This window comes from Canis lupus, chromosome 8 (genome assembly GCF_048164855.1).
Source record: "Canis lupus baileyi chromosome 8, mCanLup2.hap1, whole genome shotgun sequence".
NCBI lineage: Eukaryota > Metazoa > Chordata > Mammalia > Carnivora > Canidae > Canis > Canis lupus.
Window position 1 is genome coordinate 76,084,484 of NC_132845.1, and position 17,234 is coordinate 76,101,717.

At 42.1% G+C, this 17,234-nt stretch overlaps 1 protein-coding gene across 15 annotated transcripts in view; it reads right to left on the bottom strand.

The window, feature by feature from the left end:
• CALN1 (calneuron 1) overlaps nt 1–17,234 on the bottom strand; it is a 529,301-nt gene that overhangs the window by 382,290 nt on the left and 129,777 nt on the right. The window contains exon 1 of one of the 15 annotated variants that reach the window (XM_072837566.1): nt 1,060–1,197. The exons of the other annotated variants lie outside the window; for them this stretch is intronic. Within the exon in view, the coding sequence (XP_072693667.1) occupies nt 1,060–1,061 (2 nt within the window). The 5' untranslated portion in view covers nt 1,062–1,197. Of the gene's footprint in view, nt 1–1,059; nt 1,198–17,234 lie in introns of those variants that run through there. 15 annotated transcript variants of the gene reach the window in all.

Genomic DNA, 17,234 nt, shown 5'->3' on the forward strand with positions numbered 1-17,234 from the left:
TTACATAAATAGGGATCCCTGGGTGGCGCAGCGGTTTGGCGCCTGCCTTTGGCCTAGGGCGCGATCCTGGAGACCCGGGATCGAATCCCACGTCGGGCTCCCGGTGCATGGAGCCTGCTTCTCTCTCTGCCTGTGTCTCTGCCTCTCTCTCTCTCTGTGTGACTATCATAAATAAATAAAACTTTAAAAAAAAAAAAATTTACATAAATAATATCACACCACGCATATGCTTTTACAATTTGCACATTTCACTCTATACTAAATTTCAGGGATTTATCCAAATCCATACACATAACACCTAATGTATTTTTAACTGCTCCATAGTTTTCCACAGTATCAATATATTGTAATTTATTTACTCTTTATGCAACTGACATTAAAGTATGCTGTAATGGGTGTGTTTGTTGGCTCAAAGGAGGTGCAACTCTTGATCTCAGCATCAAATTCAAGTCCTACATTAGGTTTAGAGATTACCTTAAGAAATAAAACTTACAAAAAAAAAAAAAAAGTACACAGGGCACCTGGTTGGTGCAGTCAGTTAAGCATGGGACTCTTGGTTTCACTCAGTTCGTGATCTCAGGGTCCTGAGATTGAGCCCGGGTCAGACTCCACACTCAGAGTAGAGTCTGCTTGAGATCCTCTTTTCCTCTCCCTCTACTCATCTCCCCTCTCTAAAATAAATAAATCTTCTTTACTTTTTTTAAGATGTTATTTATTTATTTGAGAGTGAGAGAGAGCACAAGCAGGGGGAGTGGCAGAGGGAGAGGGAGAAGCAGGACCCCTGGGATCACGACCTGAACCAAAGGCAGACACTTAACCAACTGAGTCACCCAGGTACACGTAAATAAATCTTTTTTTAAGAGTGTGCTACAACGAATACCCTCATATGTGTCTCTTTGTTTATATTTGCAGGCATTTCTTATAGCCTATATGCCTAAATAAAATATTACACAATCTTGCCAAGTTGCTCTCCAAAATGGTTGAGTTAGTTTTCCATTGCTGCGAAACAAACTACCCCTGAAATTAGTGGCTTAGAACAACAAATACGTATTATCTCACATGTTCTGTGGGGCAGGAATCAGAAGTTGCTTGGCTGGGAGGTTCTGGCTCAGGAGATCTTGAGTTTGCAGTCAAGATACTGACCAGAGCTACCACCAGCAGAAGGTGTGACTGAGTCTAAAGGATCTACTTCCAAGATGATTTACCCATAGGGCTATTCACGAAAGGCCTCACTTCCTTGTGGTCCCTGCCACAGGGCTGCTCAAGTGTTCTTATGACATCATAGCTGGCCTCTCCCAGACAAGTGATCCAAGAGACATGAGGGAGATTTTAGGACTCAGTCTTGGAAATTACATGCCATCACATTCACCACTTTGAATTCATTAGAAGCAAGTGGCTATGTACAACCCACACTCATGGGGGAGGAAGTAGTCTCCACCTTTTGAAAGACAAAGTATCAAAAAATTTATGGATATATTTTAAAACCATCCTCATGGTCGTGGCAATTTAGTGACCAATGGTTTGTCAAGGAGCGTGTTTGTTTTGGTATTATCAGACTGTTTCATTTTTCTTAACTGGATTGCCTTGATTGCCAATGTAGGCATCTTTTTATGACTTTTGAGCATTCTGGGCTTCTCTTCTGTAAACCTGCTTTTCATCTTCATCTCTTGAGTGGCTTATCATCTTTGGATTGCCTTGTTCTTCCATGTTATTATTGTCCAATAGTTCAGGTCAACCTTACTTTCAAGCCCCCCAGTTATTAGTCACTGTTGATGCTGTTATTGTGCCAGCTTCTAGCCAAGGCTTTTCTAGACTCTTCCACAAGTTCACCAATTGCTCTTCTCATTGTTGCTTCTTGCAGGGCACTCTTTCCTCTGAGTTCAATTCCCTTCTTAGTAAAGGGAATTTAGCAATTCTTTCATCAAGGAACTGTACATGGAAAACTTTTAAGTCTTTGTCTAAAAGAACTTTATTTCAATCTCATTTTAATTATAATTCAACTAGGTAGAGAATTATAAATTACTTGTTAGCTTAGAACTTTGAAGATCATCTGTTGCTGATGAGATATCTACTTGCTCTTCACCTGCTAATACTCAATCTGGACAATTCTAAGTTTACGTTTCCAGATATAGACTCTCTCCCAATCTCTATATTCTCTTCTGTAAGCATTTATTAGATGTATGTTGGACCTCTTTATTCAAGTTTGGTACTCTTGATCAGCTCATCCAACATCCATTCATATTCTATGTGACTGAAGAAGCTAAAAAGCTAGTAAATGTATTTTCCGTACTCTACTGCTACTAGAGTTCTGGATGAGAATTAGTTCCCATATTCAAAAGTACTTGCAAGTTTGGAATGTAGAAATAAGATGAAAGCCGTGGTACACCTGGTAAAGTTTACCAGCTAGGTCTCAAAAAAAGTCTTTTTTTTTAAGGTGTTGAGTTATATATAAGTTTTTTATATATTTCAGATACTAACCCTTAATCAGATATGTCATTTGCAAATATCCTCTCCCGTTTGATAGGTTGTCTTTTAGTTTTATTGACTGTTTGCAGTGCAGAAGCGGGGATGGGTGAACTAGGAGAAGGGGATTAAGGGTACACTTATCTTGATAAGCACTGAGTAGTACACAGAATTGCTGAATCACTATATTGTACACCTGAAATTAATATAACACCATGTGTTGAATACACTGGAATTAAAGTAAAAATTTAACAGCCTTGATTTGCAGTATTTTTCCTGTTTCCATGGTGTAAATACTCCTACAACAAAAGGCCAACTCCAAGCTGTCAACATGATGTCACTGAACATGGACTTGGGAAGAGATGTGCTATAGTGTACCAGCACACCATTATACAGTATCTCCACATATTTCCACATACACCATTTCCACAGATGCCATGGACTAAGTCAACCACAAAGCTATATAAATAACAAGAAAATGTAGTCACAAAATTAGGAAGTGATGAGTTTTTAGTATTTATTACCTTCGTTTCTTAAATATAATTATCTGTAAGTTGATACTTCATTTAAGAATGTAAGTTTATGCTTCATTTATCATTCATTTTAGAATGGCTACATTTAATAGCTGGCTCATAAAATTCCTGAAAATTTAACAAATGCCTTTCACAAGCTATTATGGTCTGGCTCCAGCATGACACTGAATGAAAGCTTTTTCCTGACCACTTCTGGTTGTTTCCACAGGAAACAAAAGGCATGGAAACATGACATGTTCCTGCGGCAATATTCCACTATCCACTCTCCAGCTTCCTGGCTGCAAAGAAGTGGTCGTGGTGATGACGGCAAGAGTAGCAGTGTCTCTTAAATCCTTGGATCACAGCTTCAGGGGTCAATTCTCCAGCTTTCTGGGGGTCAAGAGAAAGTTTTAGGAACAGGAAGGGTTTTCCAGTGGGAGTCTCAGCAGTAGTAACTCTCCTAGAAGGTCAATTCTAAATTATTCTGGGGGTCATTCTGGAGACCCACCTAGATTCCAGTTCCTCAGCCATTTGACGAGTGGTAAGCATCAAATTCCCTGTATTAGATTCATTCCTTTTTAAAATACCCAGAGTGGTTATTGGTCCTTGAACTAAATCTTAAGATTACATTATTGCTACATTATTATTATATTGTTGCTACATTTTTATATCTTCCAGGTCTCTTGAATTCTTTTTTTAATTTTCATATTTTTATCTCTCTGTGTATTTATAAACAACTTCCTCAACATTAAACTCCCAATTCTTTTTTGACTCATGGCTGAACCTGTCCACTGACTTTTTCACCTAAATGACTGTTTTCTACATCTGGCAGTTTGATTTGGTTCTTTCCTAAATCTTCCCTCATTTTTCATGGAGTATGAATCTGGGATTATAATTTTTATTCTTTTACCTTTTATTCTTCCACTTTTTCACAACTTTCTTTCGAAACGTCACTCTGTCATCTCAGTCTCTGGACTCACTAATCCTCTCTGTCCTCGGATGTTTTCCAGCAGTAACCTGTTTCCGGCTGTGGTCTACCAGTTTCTGTGGTTAGGAACTCCAGCAGCATCGTCAGCAGGTGCTACCCTTGCCTTTGAAGGTGCATGTACTCAGAAAGCCATGGCCATGGCACAGGTGCCAGAGGCATCCCAAGCTGAGGACCAGTTTGCACATTCATTCTTGTCTTGGCATGTCTGCACCAATGCATGGTATAAATTTGGACTGCATTTCTCTGAACTCCAGGTTTGGAGTTCTGATTTATTACTGGCAACTGTACAGCCTTTGTCTGGGCAGAGATAAACACCTGTGCCACTTTGCTGAGCAGTGGGCAGACTGAGTCTAGTCTCCACTTAAAGGAGGGACAGCCAAGCCATGGTCTCAGTTCCTGTTGCTGCCTGTTGCAGGTCCAAGACCACAGTTTTTATCCCAGCGTGGACATAAAAACTCCCAACCCCAGAGCCTTTTTGGGTTTTCCTACTCTGCAGCAACGTCTTCTCCTTCGCTCCTTTCTGGGCTCTGAGTTTCCTTCTCTTTCTTTCACATGAAATTATTTTACCAGTCAGAGTACAGTCAGGAAAACAGAGCAGTCAGGTAGTTCAGTAAAAGGATTTCAAACCGTGGGCTAAGTGGGTAGAAGGCTGACAAGCCCAACAGAGCATGGTTAGCAGAGATTCACAACAATAGAAATTTATTGCCACTGCTGGTCTAGAGGGATGTATGGAGAAGGTAGGATTACCAGAACTTCAAAGTTGGGCTGGTAGCTCTGGAAAGGGCAAGAACCGTGGTAGAGGCTGCTCAGCAGGAGCTGGAGTCACGGAGGGAGGGGCTCTGCTCTGGGAAGATGATGGAGAGCTACTGCTGGAGACATGTGTCAAAGGGAGCTGGAGGTGGGAAGATACAGCCTGGCCTCTGTCTTTATCTCCACCTTCTCATCTCCTGCTGATGCCTCTCTTTGGCCAGGAAGTCTAGAAAAGCAGTTTGCAGGATTCAGTCCCTACAATGCACGGCAGAGCAGGGGAAGGGGCAGGGGGAAGTATAAAGCAAGCAGGCACAACTGGCAGCACTACAAATTCAAATTTTTTGTTATATTTCATCCAGCGTTCTGTGTTTACAACAGGAAAACAATCCACCATTAGCTTAGTGACCACACTTACAAAACTAGATATCCTCGTGACATTTTGAATTTCAAAGATAAGGAAAAGTCCACATACAAAACACAGGCCACTCACAAAAAAAAAAAAAAAAAAAAAAAAAAAAAAGGAAGACTCAGCTTCCTTCAGAAAAAGCAGCAGCCACAACAATGACACAATCTCCATCAACTGCTGCCTTTAAAGGTAATTTAAAGTAAGATAAAGAGGGGAATCTAGGTGGCTCAGTCCATTAAGCATCTGCCTTCGGCTCAGTTCACGGTCCCAGGGTTCTGGGAGCCACCCCCACCCCTCAACCTCCACCTCTCCTTCCTCCTCCCCACCCCTACCCCGTGCTCATGCTCACTCTCTTTCTCTCTCAAATAAATAAATATTTTTTAAAAATAAAAGTAGAATAAGTAGAGAGGTTTACAAATCAAATGATGGGAAATGACTTTAAGGCAAATGTAAAAGAAAAGAAAGTTCCAACTTCAAAACAATTTAAAACAAAAAGCACTGCAAGTATAAAAAGTCATTATATGTTTAAAATGGGTAAAATTCAAATTAATATATTAGTCACAAACCTCTATGCATCATACGTTAGAAAGTAAAAATAATTTAAATATAAAGGAAAACTCATTTTAAAACATTGGTGAAGACTTAAGTACATCCTCTAAGCCTTTGACAAATTACCTGGACAAAAATTAAAGAGGATATTAATAATATTGACATTTTCCTACGAAGGCTGATTTAATGTGGTGTGAGCACACGTGTGTATGTCCACTCCCCCAGAGATCATTTTCCAGATTTCTTTTTTTTTTAAGATTTTATTTATTTATTCATGAGAGAGAGAGAGAGAGAGAGAGAGAGAGAGAGAGGCAGAGACACAAGCAGAGGGAGAAGCAGGCTTCAGGCTGGGAGCCTGACACAGGACTTAATCCCGGGACTCCAGGATCACGCCCTGGGCCAAAGGCAGGCGCTGAACCCCTGAGCCACCCAGGGATCCCCCATTTTCCAGATTTCTATGAACATTTACAAAAATTTGTCAAACACAGGGGCACCTGGGTGGCTCAGTGGTTGAGTGTCTGCCTTCGGCTCAGGGCGTGATCCCAGGGTCCTGAATCGAGTCCCACATTGGGCTCCCTGCATGGAGCCTGCTTCTCTCTCTGCCTCTCTGTGTGTCTCTCATGAATAAATAAATAAAATCTTTTTAAAAAAAATTTTAGCAAATATAAGACCACAAAGTAAACTTTAGTAAAAGTATTCAAAAGTAGGTCTGGCACAGTTGAATATAAATAGAAGCAAGAATAAAAGTCAATATTTTAATACTAAAAGCAACATTTTGTCCAGCTTTCTTGAGATATGCTTGACATCTAACACTGTGTAAGTTTAAGGTATACAATGTAGTCGATTTGATGCATTTATATATCCACAAAACAATTATCGCCCTAGTGTTAGCTCACACCTCCATCAGTCACATAATTACCATTTCTTTTTTATGGTGAGAACAGTGAAGATCTACTCTCTTCACAAATCTCAAGTACACAGTGCAATATTTTTTTAAAGATTTATTTATTTATTTCAGCAGGGATTAGGGGCAGAGGGGGGTGAGGTAGAGAATCCCCAGGAGACTCTACACTGAGCACAGAGCCCAATGCAGGCTCCATCTCAAAACCCTGAGATCGTGACCTGAGCCGACCCAAGAGTTGGACACTCAACTGACTGTGCCACCCACTGCCCCACCATGCAATATTATTCACTATTATAATCATCAGGCTGCACATTCAATCCCTAGAACTTACACATTAAAATTGAATTTGTTAATATTAAATATTAAATACTCTAAAATACTTCCTAGGTCAAAGTTTTTAAATTAAAATTACAAGCTTATCTTCAAAAAAAACAAAAATGGAAATAATTCATAGAAAAAAGTATATGAGGTATATAGCAAAATAACATTCAGATAAAATGTGAGGCATTTGCTTTCATTATTCTAAAGAGAAAGGAAAAACATGAAATAAGTCTTAAATGCTAACTTCTTAGAAAACTCCCAGCAACAAAATAAATTAAGAACATAGAAATAATGAAAGAGATGAATTAGAAAACAGATAAAAGAGCTGGTTATTGAAACAAAAGCAATAAACTAGACAAATCTCTGACAAGTTTATTAAAACAAATAGAGAAAGCACAAAGAGGAAACATTCTGAAATATGAGAATTCTATGTGCAACTAACTCTAGACTAATAAATTTAAAACACTGCTTAAATAAATGATTTTTTCTCTCAAAACACAGAAATTAGATTCTTTTTATTGAAAGCAATGTGATTTAATATCATTCATGCTTATTGAAAATCTCAGCATAACACTTTGTTAGGCAGTGATTTAAATATCTGGTTTTAGGTTGGGTGTATTTCCATACTTGATTTTAACATCTGCCATAACCAAAAATACACCTCAAAAAAGAGACACAGATCTAAACTGAAGAAAAATGTCACTGGCAGTATTTACTCAATCACAGTATTCACTGCATTTCCATCCTATGAGCATACCAAGATTTTGCCGATATGGGCTGGTAAAGTTTCATTTTCCCTAATGTCAATGGATAATTTTGCAAACTGCAAGCAGTCCCATTTTTACATTTTTAACAAATGGGTCTAAAAAACACTTGATCTCTTCATTTGGAAGATTCCTAAGTGGTTGACAAAATTCTGTTTCCAGATTTTTTAACTTTGCAGATTTGAGTTTATAGATAGCACACTCACATTTTTTTTTTGCAACAAAATCACATCATGGTTGAAACATTTCCAAAACCATGATTTTCAAAATGCTCTTTCCATAGCATGAGCTTCCTTTGAAAAGAAGTCATTTCCTCAAACCTTTGTTAAAGTGTCATCTTTAAGTGTGTGTAGCAGACATCCTGCCATCTCAGAAAAGATCAGCAAATGTGGATCATTTGCCTGTTTATGATGGAGAGTGTGTGACTCCCCGTGTTTGACAACTCTTTTAAGAACTTTGCCCCAAAATAAGCCCCACACTTCACTGTGGTACAAAAGCCATCTGTAGTCATTTCCCATTTCATTCCAAAGATTTGGGTCAGGTTTCATTATTCATGAGAGTGAGTATAGATCAACACTTTAAATAGTCTTTTTCACGTTTTTCAATGGTTTTGGCCAACTTTTGTCTGATTTGGCTTGTCAGTGTTTTAATTCATAAAGTGCTGATGAAGGTCTCCTTTGGAGACTGCAGGAAATGCCATCTCAGCCATTGTCTTGAGGTCCACTTGGGCCTGCATGATCAGCATGATCCAAAAGCTAGAGCTTTTGGCACACATCTTGCCCTTTTTTTTTTTTTTTTTTTGAGTGTTAGTCTAATTAAAACTAATTAAGAGAATCTGTAAATCCCTCTAACCAGGCACTTGTGTCACAAGTCACTGGAAACAAGGGCATGAAGAAGTCACTGAAAACAAGGTAAAACCACCATGTGTAGGACACCCACCTGCCCTGAACATGTCACCCCCATTGCATTAGACCAGCAGGCAGATGAGCAATTGAGGGTGTCCATGTCTCTCCAGAGTGGATGTTAGTGAAGTGTAACTTCTTCCTTCTCTTTTCTTCCTACATCAAAAGGAACATCATACACACCCTACTTTGGAAATCACTACAGAGATACTGCCATTAAAATGAGGAAAAATACAACATGCCCATCGCCTCTACTATTAAGTAACACTATCCTAGAAATTCTACTCAATGCAGTAAGACATGAACAAAACTAAGAGAATATTTAAAAGGAGAAGACCAAGAAGAAAAAAAATCAAGTGATTAAAACCTAAAATGAAATATATATAAATATGTAACCCATCTCTCATGGTCAAAGGACATTTGAAGTTGGAAGTATAACTACAGAAATCACAAAGGAAAAGACTGAGAGCCTTGCCAATATAAAAATATAAGTTTCTGAGCATTATAAACAGCATAAATAAAAGTAAATAAAAATAAAATAAAAGGGAGCACAAAAAGGACACGAACAGACAATTCACAAAACTGGAAAGACAAACTAATAAAATATATGGAAACAATAACTGATAACATAAGTAAGCAAAGAAATACAATTTTTAAGCTATCTGCTCTTACAGTTTGGGAAGGTTTTGTTTGTGTGTCTGTTTTATTTTTAAATATTTTATTTATTTATTTATTTATTTATTTATTTATTTATTTATTTATTTAGAGAGAACATGCACCCATGAACAGGGGGAGGGGCCACAGGAGAGGGAGAATCTCAAGCAGACTCCACACTGAGCACAGAGCCCAACCCCAGGACCCTGAGATCATGACCTGAGCCGAAATCAAGAGCTGAAGGTTTAACTGACTGAGCCATCCAGCCACCTTTGTTTTTTGGGGGTTTTTTTGTTTTTGTTTTTGTTTTTGTTTTTGTTTTGTGAGAATATAATGAGCTAGGTTCTTAGTAGCCACTGGAACAACAGCTTGGAGAAAACAATTTGGCAATTATGTATCAAGAGTCCAAACAATGTTGATGGGATGAGCACTGAGTGTTATACTATATGTTAGCAAATTGAATTTAAATAAAGTATTTTTTTTAAAAAGAGTCCAAACAATGGTTCTTAGTCTTTGATCCAACAACTCTGTTGTTTGAAATCTGTCCTAAGATACGGTCAAAGATTTGTATACCAAAAAATCTCATTGTATTTAAAATGAAAGAACAATGAAAAAAGGAAGAAAAATTTCTGTGTTTTCTCTAAAAACACAGAAATTGATAACAACACAGTATATTGTTATCAATGATTCTTACTAAAATTTTAATGACATCAGAAGTCTTTATAGTATGCTGTTTTAACTCTAAAAAGCATCTCAAGTAGGAAAATACCAATACTTCTCTCTCCTAAAATCCTATTCAAACCATGCTATAGGAGAACAAAATGTAATGCATGCACAAAAGCACAGAATATGGAGAAAAGGGACCACTGTCATTAGTCCAAAAAAACTGGCAGGATTATTTTGCCCATCTTAATGATTGAGTTTGAGCAGAGCAAGTCTGGGCTGAAAACGTGGTAAGTAGAGAGAGGTACTGTGGAACATCACGAGCACCCCTAGTTGGCAGGTACCAAGAGCTAGAATGGACACAGGGTGAAGCCAGGGCCTGAGTAAAGCCCTTTACTTGGAACAATTGAGGGGGTCTCCCACCCCAAAGAAAAGTTCCTCTTAATGGAGTATAAACTTCCTGAGGGGTGGGTGGGTACCCCAGGGTAAGGCTCTCTTCTTTTGAGTAAACCAAAGAAGCTATGCTCCCACCCCAAGGGCGAAAGAAGAAATTGAATCATTCTCGGAGTTTCGTCCTAGGCCCCCACATACCGGCCAGCATCTAAGAATCAGGTCCCAAGTTCCAGGGCATTAGCTTCAAACAAACCTCAGTGGCACTGGCATCAAATACCCCTGCCTTCGGTGATTTATAGAATATCACCTATTATTCACTTGACACTTGCTTTTGATCAGACCCTACCCTGGATTCCTGAAGGAACACATACCCCAGGCCCCTTTCCAATAAAAATCCCCAACCCCAAACAACGGGGAGACTCATCTCTCCTTTTCTGAGTCTCCCAGACAACCCATCTACTACACTCTATCACTTACACTATTCAGTAAACTCTGCTCTCACTTCCTTCTGGCTTGAGTTTGATTTCTATCCTGTGGGAAGCCAGTGATGTTCTTCACTTGGTTCTGTGGGGGAGGCCCCCTTGGGGTCCTTGGACCCCACCTGCCTGTGTCATTGACAGGAAACCTGACCCACACTGGCACTTCCATTCAGAAATGCCAGCAATGCCAATGACCAAACAAGGATTGCCCAAGACCTGAAGACGATCAGCATCCCCAAGACCAGGACAGCAGAGGTGACCCCAGAAATAACAAGGATGATTCAGGAAAGAGAAGGCACCTTGGAAGAATTTTAACATAACACTTGAGACCCAAGAGGCTCTTTCAAAAAATGAGCAGTCTGAGATCAAGAATGCAGGGAAGTTAAAATTTTGATTGGGGAAAAAAAAATCAATAGAAGAACTAGAGAGGAAAGTTATGGACACCACATGGAATACAGGGGGGAAAAAAAACAGAAAAATTCATTAATAAACAGAAAGGATTAATGAAGAAGGGCCATCCACCTAATAAGCATTTCAAGATGAGAGTCCAGAAAGCTTGAAGGAAAGGAAATAAGAGAAGAACATTTCTGATGGTATGAACCTTTGCACTGAAAAGGCCCATCAAGTAGCTCAGAGCTCATAAATAGCCCAAAACCTCATAAAGTTTCAGAACACCAGGACAGAGAAAGCACTCTAAAGCAAAGAACCTACAGCTTCTTGATGAATGATGACCATACTGGCATCAGACACAGATCAGCATCATCGGATACTAGGTGACAGCAGAGCAAGCAGCTGAAGTCTCATGGGAAAAATTAATTTATACCCAGTCAATATCCAATCAAGATAAGCACTTCGAAAGTGTATGATTCATAGACACTTCCTAACAGAATCACTCAATGAATTATGTCAGCAAAACATACAAGGAATCCAAGGAGTTAGAGAAGGGGTTCCAGCCCATGGGTGAAATCTAACAAGAAGGGGTGCTCTAGAAGATCACTGTGGGAGCAGATAGATGCAGAAAGCCCAGGGCAGGGAGAAAGGGAATCTGCACACCCACACGGTGCTGTAGCTGGATCAGCCCGGAGAAGCAGTAGCCAAGTGTCGATATCAAATGTCAAACACGAGTAGAGTGGGCTCCCCTCCCCACTTCCCTCTCCCTCCGATTGTGAGGGGTTTTAAATATTTTTTCTACAAACAGCACAAGATTCATGATACAATATTTGTTTCTGCATGGAATAATATTTATAATAATAATATTATTATTATAAACGCTAATGATGTTCTTTTCAAGTCTGCAATCGACAGAAGCATCATGGAAATTTCAATTCCAGATAGAGAAGAGAGCAAACGAGTTTGACACCACAATTAGCCAAGTGTGTATCACTGGCAGAGAAGGGGGAGAAAGGAATGCGGGGTGTGAAGTCCTTCATCTCTCCTGGTGGGAGGTCCAAAGGTAATAGTTAAAGTTAATAAGGAAATAAAGATTTAAGTGTATAAGCTAACACAATGAAGCTATTCAATTCAAAGATTTAAAAATAAAAATGTGACCAGCAGAGCCTGGAAGTAAAGGACAGGGAGGATGTAGGGCAGCGGGGGTCCCCTTGCCCTTCATGAGAGAGGATCCCTTCATCTGGAGGCATTTCAACCCATGGAGCGCACTAACAATTACAACTGGCTAAAAGTGGTTGACACTTTGCTTTGGCTGATGGGGATGCTTATTTTTTATTTGTATCCACTTACATTGTTTTTTATTATCCTGTTCCTGTATTACTTTTATAAGGTCAGGACGTAAAATAATATAGACAGCATAATCACAACTATATAAATATAAGTACCTCGTCACATCTATATTCATATGCATATTCATATATAATCATACGGATGTTCATATATGTGTGTTCATATGGATATTCATAGAAAAGTTATTGGAAGAAAATAAAGCAAAATGTAAATACTAGTTATTGCCAAGTGATGGATTCACTATAATTGTATTCTTATTTGTTTGAACTTTCCACACCTAGTACCAGGGATTCATTTTATTTTTATAGTTAGGAAGCAACATGATTTTACAAACTGAAGAGCCTACCCAGCATTTCCTCCACACGGGGGTAGGACCACAGGGGCCTGAAGGCAGGCAAAGGGTGCTTCAGGGCCAGGGTTCAAGTGAGCCACAGCCATCAGGCAGGAGCACACAGTGTGTCTGCAACCACAGGCCTTGGAAGGCAAAGCCTGGGCTGGTGAACATTAAGGGCAAGTGTTACCCAGCAGTGTTGGCCAGACAGATATGCATCTCTCCTACCAATTTTGAATTTGAGTGGAACTGTTTTCCTGCGGTTTTCCAAGGATCAAGGATTTACAGGTAATTAGATGAACACACCTGCTAGAAGGAATTCCATACCAGTGTCATAGGAATGCTGAAGCTCACCTGCCAACAGAGATGCTTTTGGCAGAGGATTTTAAGTGGTTCTTTCTGAAAGCAATTAGACAAAAGTTCTGCTGCTTTTTTCAGCCTCCTCCTTCAGGCTATTATAACCTTTTTTAATTAATAAGTTGAATATGAAAGGGTTTAATTTTAATAAGTTTTTATGTGTCTCCCTTTGAGATCCTCATATAAGGTTTTCCTGCTAACTCTTCCAGACATTTCTGGCTGCTCAAGCATCCAGACAACTTTCTGCAAGGTGGGGGCTTTTGTTGGCTGAGTTGGGAACCCTCTTCCAAAGACAGTGGGAAGCAAGGGACTGTAGATCTGGGGCAAGTAACTGCACACAGCACCTAACTGTGACTGCAGAGTCCTCCAGGATGGCACTTTGAATTCCTCACTAGCTGTCTTAGTGTGCCGATCGCCATAGCAAACTATCATAGACCGGGTGGCTGAATCAACAACTGAGAAATTTACTTTCTCAGTTATAGAAACCAGAAGCCCAAGATCAGAGTTGGTTTATAGTGGGTACTCTCCCTGGATTGTAGATGGCTGCTTCCTGTGTCCTCACATGGTGGAAAGAGAGAGACGGAGAGCAAGCAAGCTCTCTGGAGTCTCTTCTTATAAGGGCACTAATCCATGATCTCTACTAAACCTAATTATCTTCCAAAGGCCCCACCTCCAGAAACCAACACATTGGGGGAATTTAGGGCTTCCACACATGAATTCTGGAAGGAACACAATTCAGTTGAGAGCAAATATGGATGAAGATGGATCAAATCAAGCAGGAGTCTAAGAGTCTGTTGCTTTTTGTTATTTGTTTGAACTAGAATTAGCACTATATTGCCTAGAAGAGACTATGAAGAGATTCATAGAGAAAGGTACTGCACCCCTGGAGATTTAGCCTCATTTGGACCAATTTACATAAAATGAAAAGCATGTAAATTAGATTCATTCAATCCATCATTCAGATGGAAAGTAGTTTGAAATTCACCTATTATTTTGGAGTTGACAGCATAATATTTGGAAATAAAACACTGCACTGAGGACAAGGACTTCATTTTTTTTCTGAGCTTTCTTCTCATTTCTCCATCAATCTAAGGGCACCCAGGGGAAGGCTGAAGCTGATCTAGCCACGGGGGAGGTCAATTCAGCCATTCAGTTGTTTGGGTGGTAGGGACCTAGAGCATCTCTATGCTGGGATCCCCATGATAATAGAACAGAAGTCACTGCACATGTCTTCAAAAAGTCACCAACTACCAGGACAGGAGTCCCAGAGATTAAGTAATATCTGGACCATGCCCCTGAGAATTACGCACGACTCAGGCAAAGTAGAGTGACTCCCAGGACCAAGCCACCTTGTTGAGCTTAGTCCAGGTGACATGAGGTGGGTGAAACTGGGCACAGGCTTATCACCTGCAGGCCAGACCCTGGTGCTCTGCAGAATGCCACACCCCAGACAGGGGACAACATTGGGAATGTCACCAACAGGACACAAGGTCCTCCCAACAGCCAGACAGAAGACTGAATGCAACATGGCAGTCACCTCAAGGACATCTGCTGCCAAGAGGAGGGTCCTAGTTGACCAAAGCAAAAGGCAGAGACCAAAAATAAGCAGAAACTACCATGGTGAGTGTACCAGGAAGATATCCCGTGAGGCCTCCCGGTCAGTCTCTAACCTTTACAAAGACACTGTGATGGAGAGAAATCTACTAAAAGAATGAGCAGCTCTTCTATGCTCAGGAGACCTAAACAAACAAACAAAATCAACAACAAAAGTCTACAAAGTACAACCAGACTATGAGCTCCTTGGACATAAAGTTCTCCCAGCATCAAGCCCTTTGTCAGGCAGACAAGGAGGACTCAAAAGTGTTTGTTGAATGCATGACTGCATGGATGAGTGATATGAAAGAGCTTATTCTGAGGCACCTGGGTGGTTCAGTGGGTGAAGTGTCTGCCTTTGGCTCAGATCATGATCTCAGGGTCCTGGGATCGCGTCCCACGTCGGGCTCCCTGCTCAGTGGGGAGTCTGCTTCTCCCTCTTCCTCTGCTGCTCCCCCTGCTTGTATTCTTATTCTCTCTCTCTCCCTCTTTCTCTCTCTCTCTCTCTCTCATCTCTCCCTCAGTCAAATAAATAAAGCCTTAAAAAGAAAGAAAAAAAAAAAGATCTTGTTCTCCTACAAACCACCATGACACAGAGGGAATCAGATCCCCTGGAATCATCCTTCCATAGAAAACCTGGAGTAAAACACACCTCCGGTAAAATTCGGAAGCAAGACCTCTCATGGAACCATAATGATGCTACAAGTTTCTCTGGAGACCATGTCCATCCAGCATGAAAATACCAAAGGAAGATTCCTCAGCATAGGTCCTGCATGAAAACAGCGAACATCTTCCGAGGGCTCACTACGTAGCAGGGAATGGGACAAGCAATGTTAAGTAGTATCTCAGCTGTACCTTGTGAGGTAGGATTATTATTCCCAGTTCACAGACGAGGAACACGAAACACAGACCAATTAAATAACTGGCCCCACACTGCAGAGTGAGTGAGTGAGTGAGTGGTGGAGCGGGGAGTCAAACCCAAGTGGCTTGGCTCCAGGGACAGCCTCTCCAGTGGCCGTCCCTCGAATGGACAGACAGCTAATGGCATTCCTTATCCCAGAAATAGGTACTGAGGTACTGATGCCGGCCCTCTGCATCTTCCTGGAGCCCTAACATGAGGCCGGGCCTCTGCTCTTCAAACCATACCCACTTGCCTGTCTGTAGAGACACGTCCTGGAGGTCAGAGGGGCTTCCAAAGGGCCCGAGGAACTGAGGAATGGAAGCCTCTCTTCTGACAAAGCAAAAGGTGCAGCGCAAGGTAGGGTGGGAGCGTAAAAGGCACTACAGGAGACGGGGTGGGGGCACCCCCAGAGGGGACAAGGAACACGAGAGTGGCGCCCCAACTGAGGTGAAGGAGCCACCTTGAGGACGCCCCTTGGGAGCGCATGGGGGGGCAAGCTGAGGGGTCACAAGGGGCAGGCCGGGAAGGGCATCACCAGGCAAAGCAAGCACGGCGCAAGGTCCCCCATTTGCTGTCGTCTTCTGTCCCCCAGCCAGCCAGGAAAAGCAACCCTGGGTCGCTTCCCGCACTCCACTCAAAGCCAAAGGGATACAAAAGCCAACCTAACTTGGTCACCTTCCCTCTGCGCTCCCCTGAGATGACGGGGCGCGCCGGCCGGCGCTGGTCGGGTGGCAACGGGCAGCCCCGCCGCGCTGCCTGCTTCGGGGCTCGGGGCTCGGGGCTCGGGGCTCGGGGCTCCGGCCGGGTCACAGCCGCCCGCTCCGTGCTCTGCCGCCCTCCCAGCTGGCGCCCACCCCTTGGTGTCCTCATTCCTGGATGCTAGGGGCGGCCCTTCTTCTGCGCCCAGCTCCCCTGGCCCGGGAGGAGGCCTTTCCCACCGTCTCAACGTAACCAAGACAAGCCACTAGCAGGGGGTGCTCCCGCTGAGCGGACCCAGCCCTGGCCCTGCCACGTTCTAGCCAGAAAGCCCGAGACCAGGCCGTCCTCCCGAGTCTCCCCTTTCCCACCCATCAAATGAGGGTCAGAAGGTATGGGATCCACGGAGCAGCCCCAAGCATGACCTGGGATTATCTGGAGAATTCTTAGCACGGAGCTTGGCACGTGGTAAGCAGAGCGCCCACCCCGGCGCTCGGGACAGTCGGGAGAGCCACGGCGATGGCCTCAGGACGGCTGCTCGCCAACGTCAGTGGGTGAGGAAGGTCGGGCAGGGGAGGGAGGGCAGGGCACAGAGTGTGACCCCTGCAACTGTGGCTTCCCCCGGCGCCCCCTTAGACGGTCCCGTGGGTAGTCCCAGACCTCAGTCATGACCTGGGATGGCGATGGGGCGCTCTGATGCATCAGGTGACATCGGCACAGAGGTGCAATAGCAAGAGCGACAAGTTTTAGAAATGGCCAACAAGGAAAATGGAGATGGTCGCAAAAGGAGTAAAAACAGGGAATGTCTATATGTTTTGAGAGGAGTAGGGTGAACTGTAAAGGTCTGGATGCCATAGCAAGGCCCAGA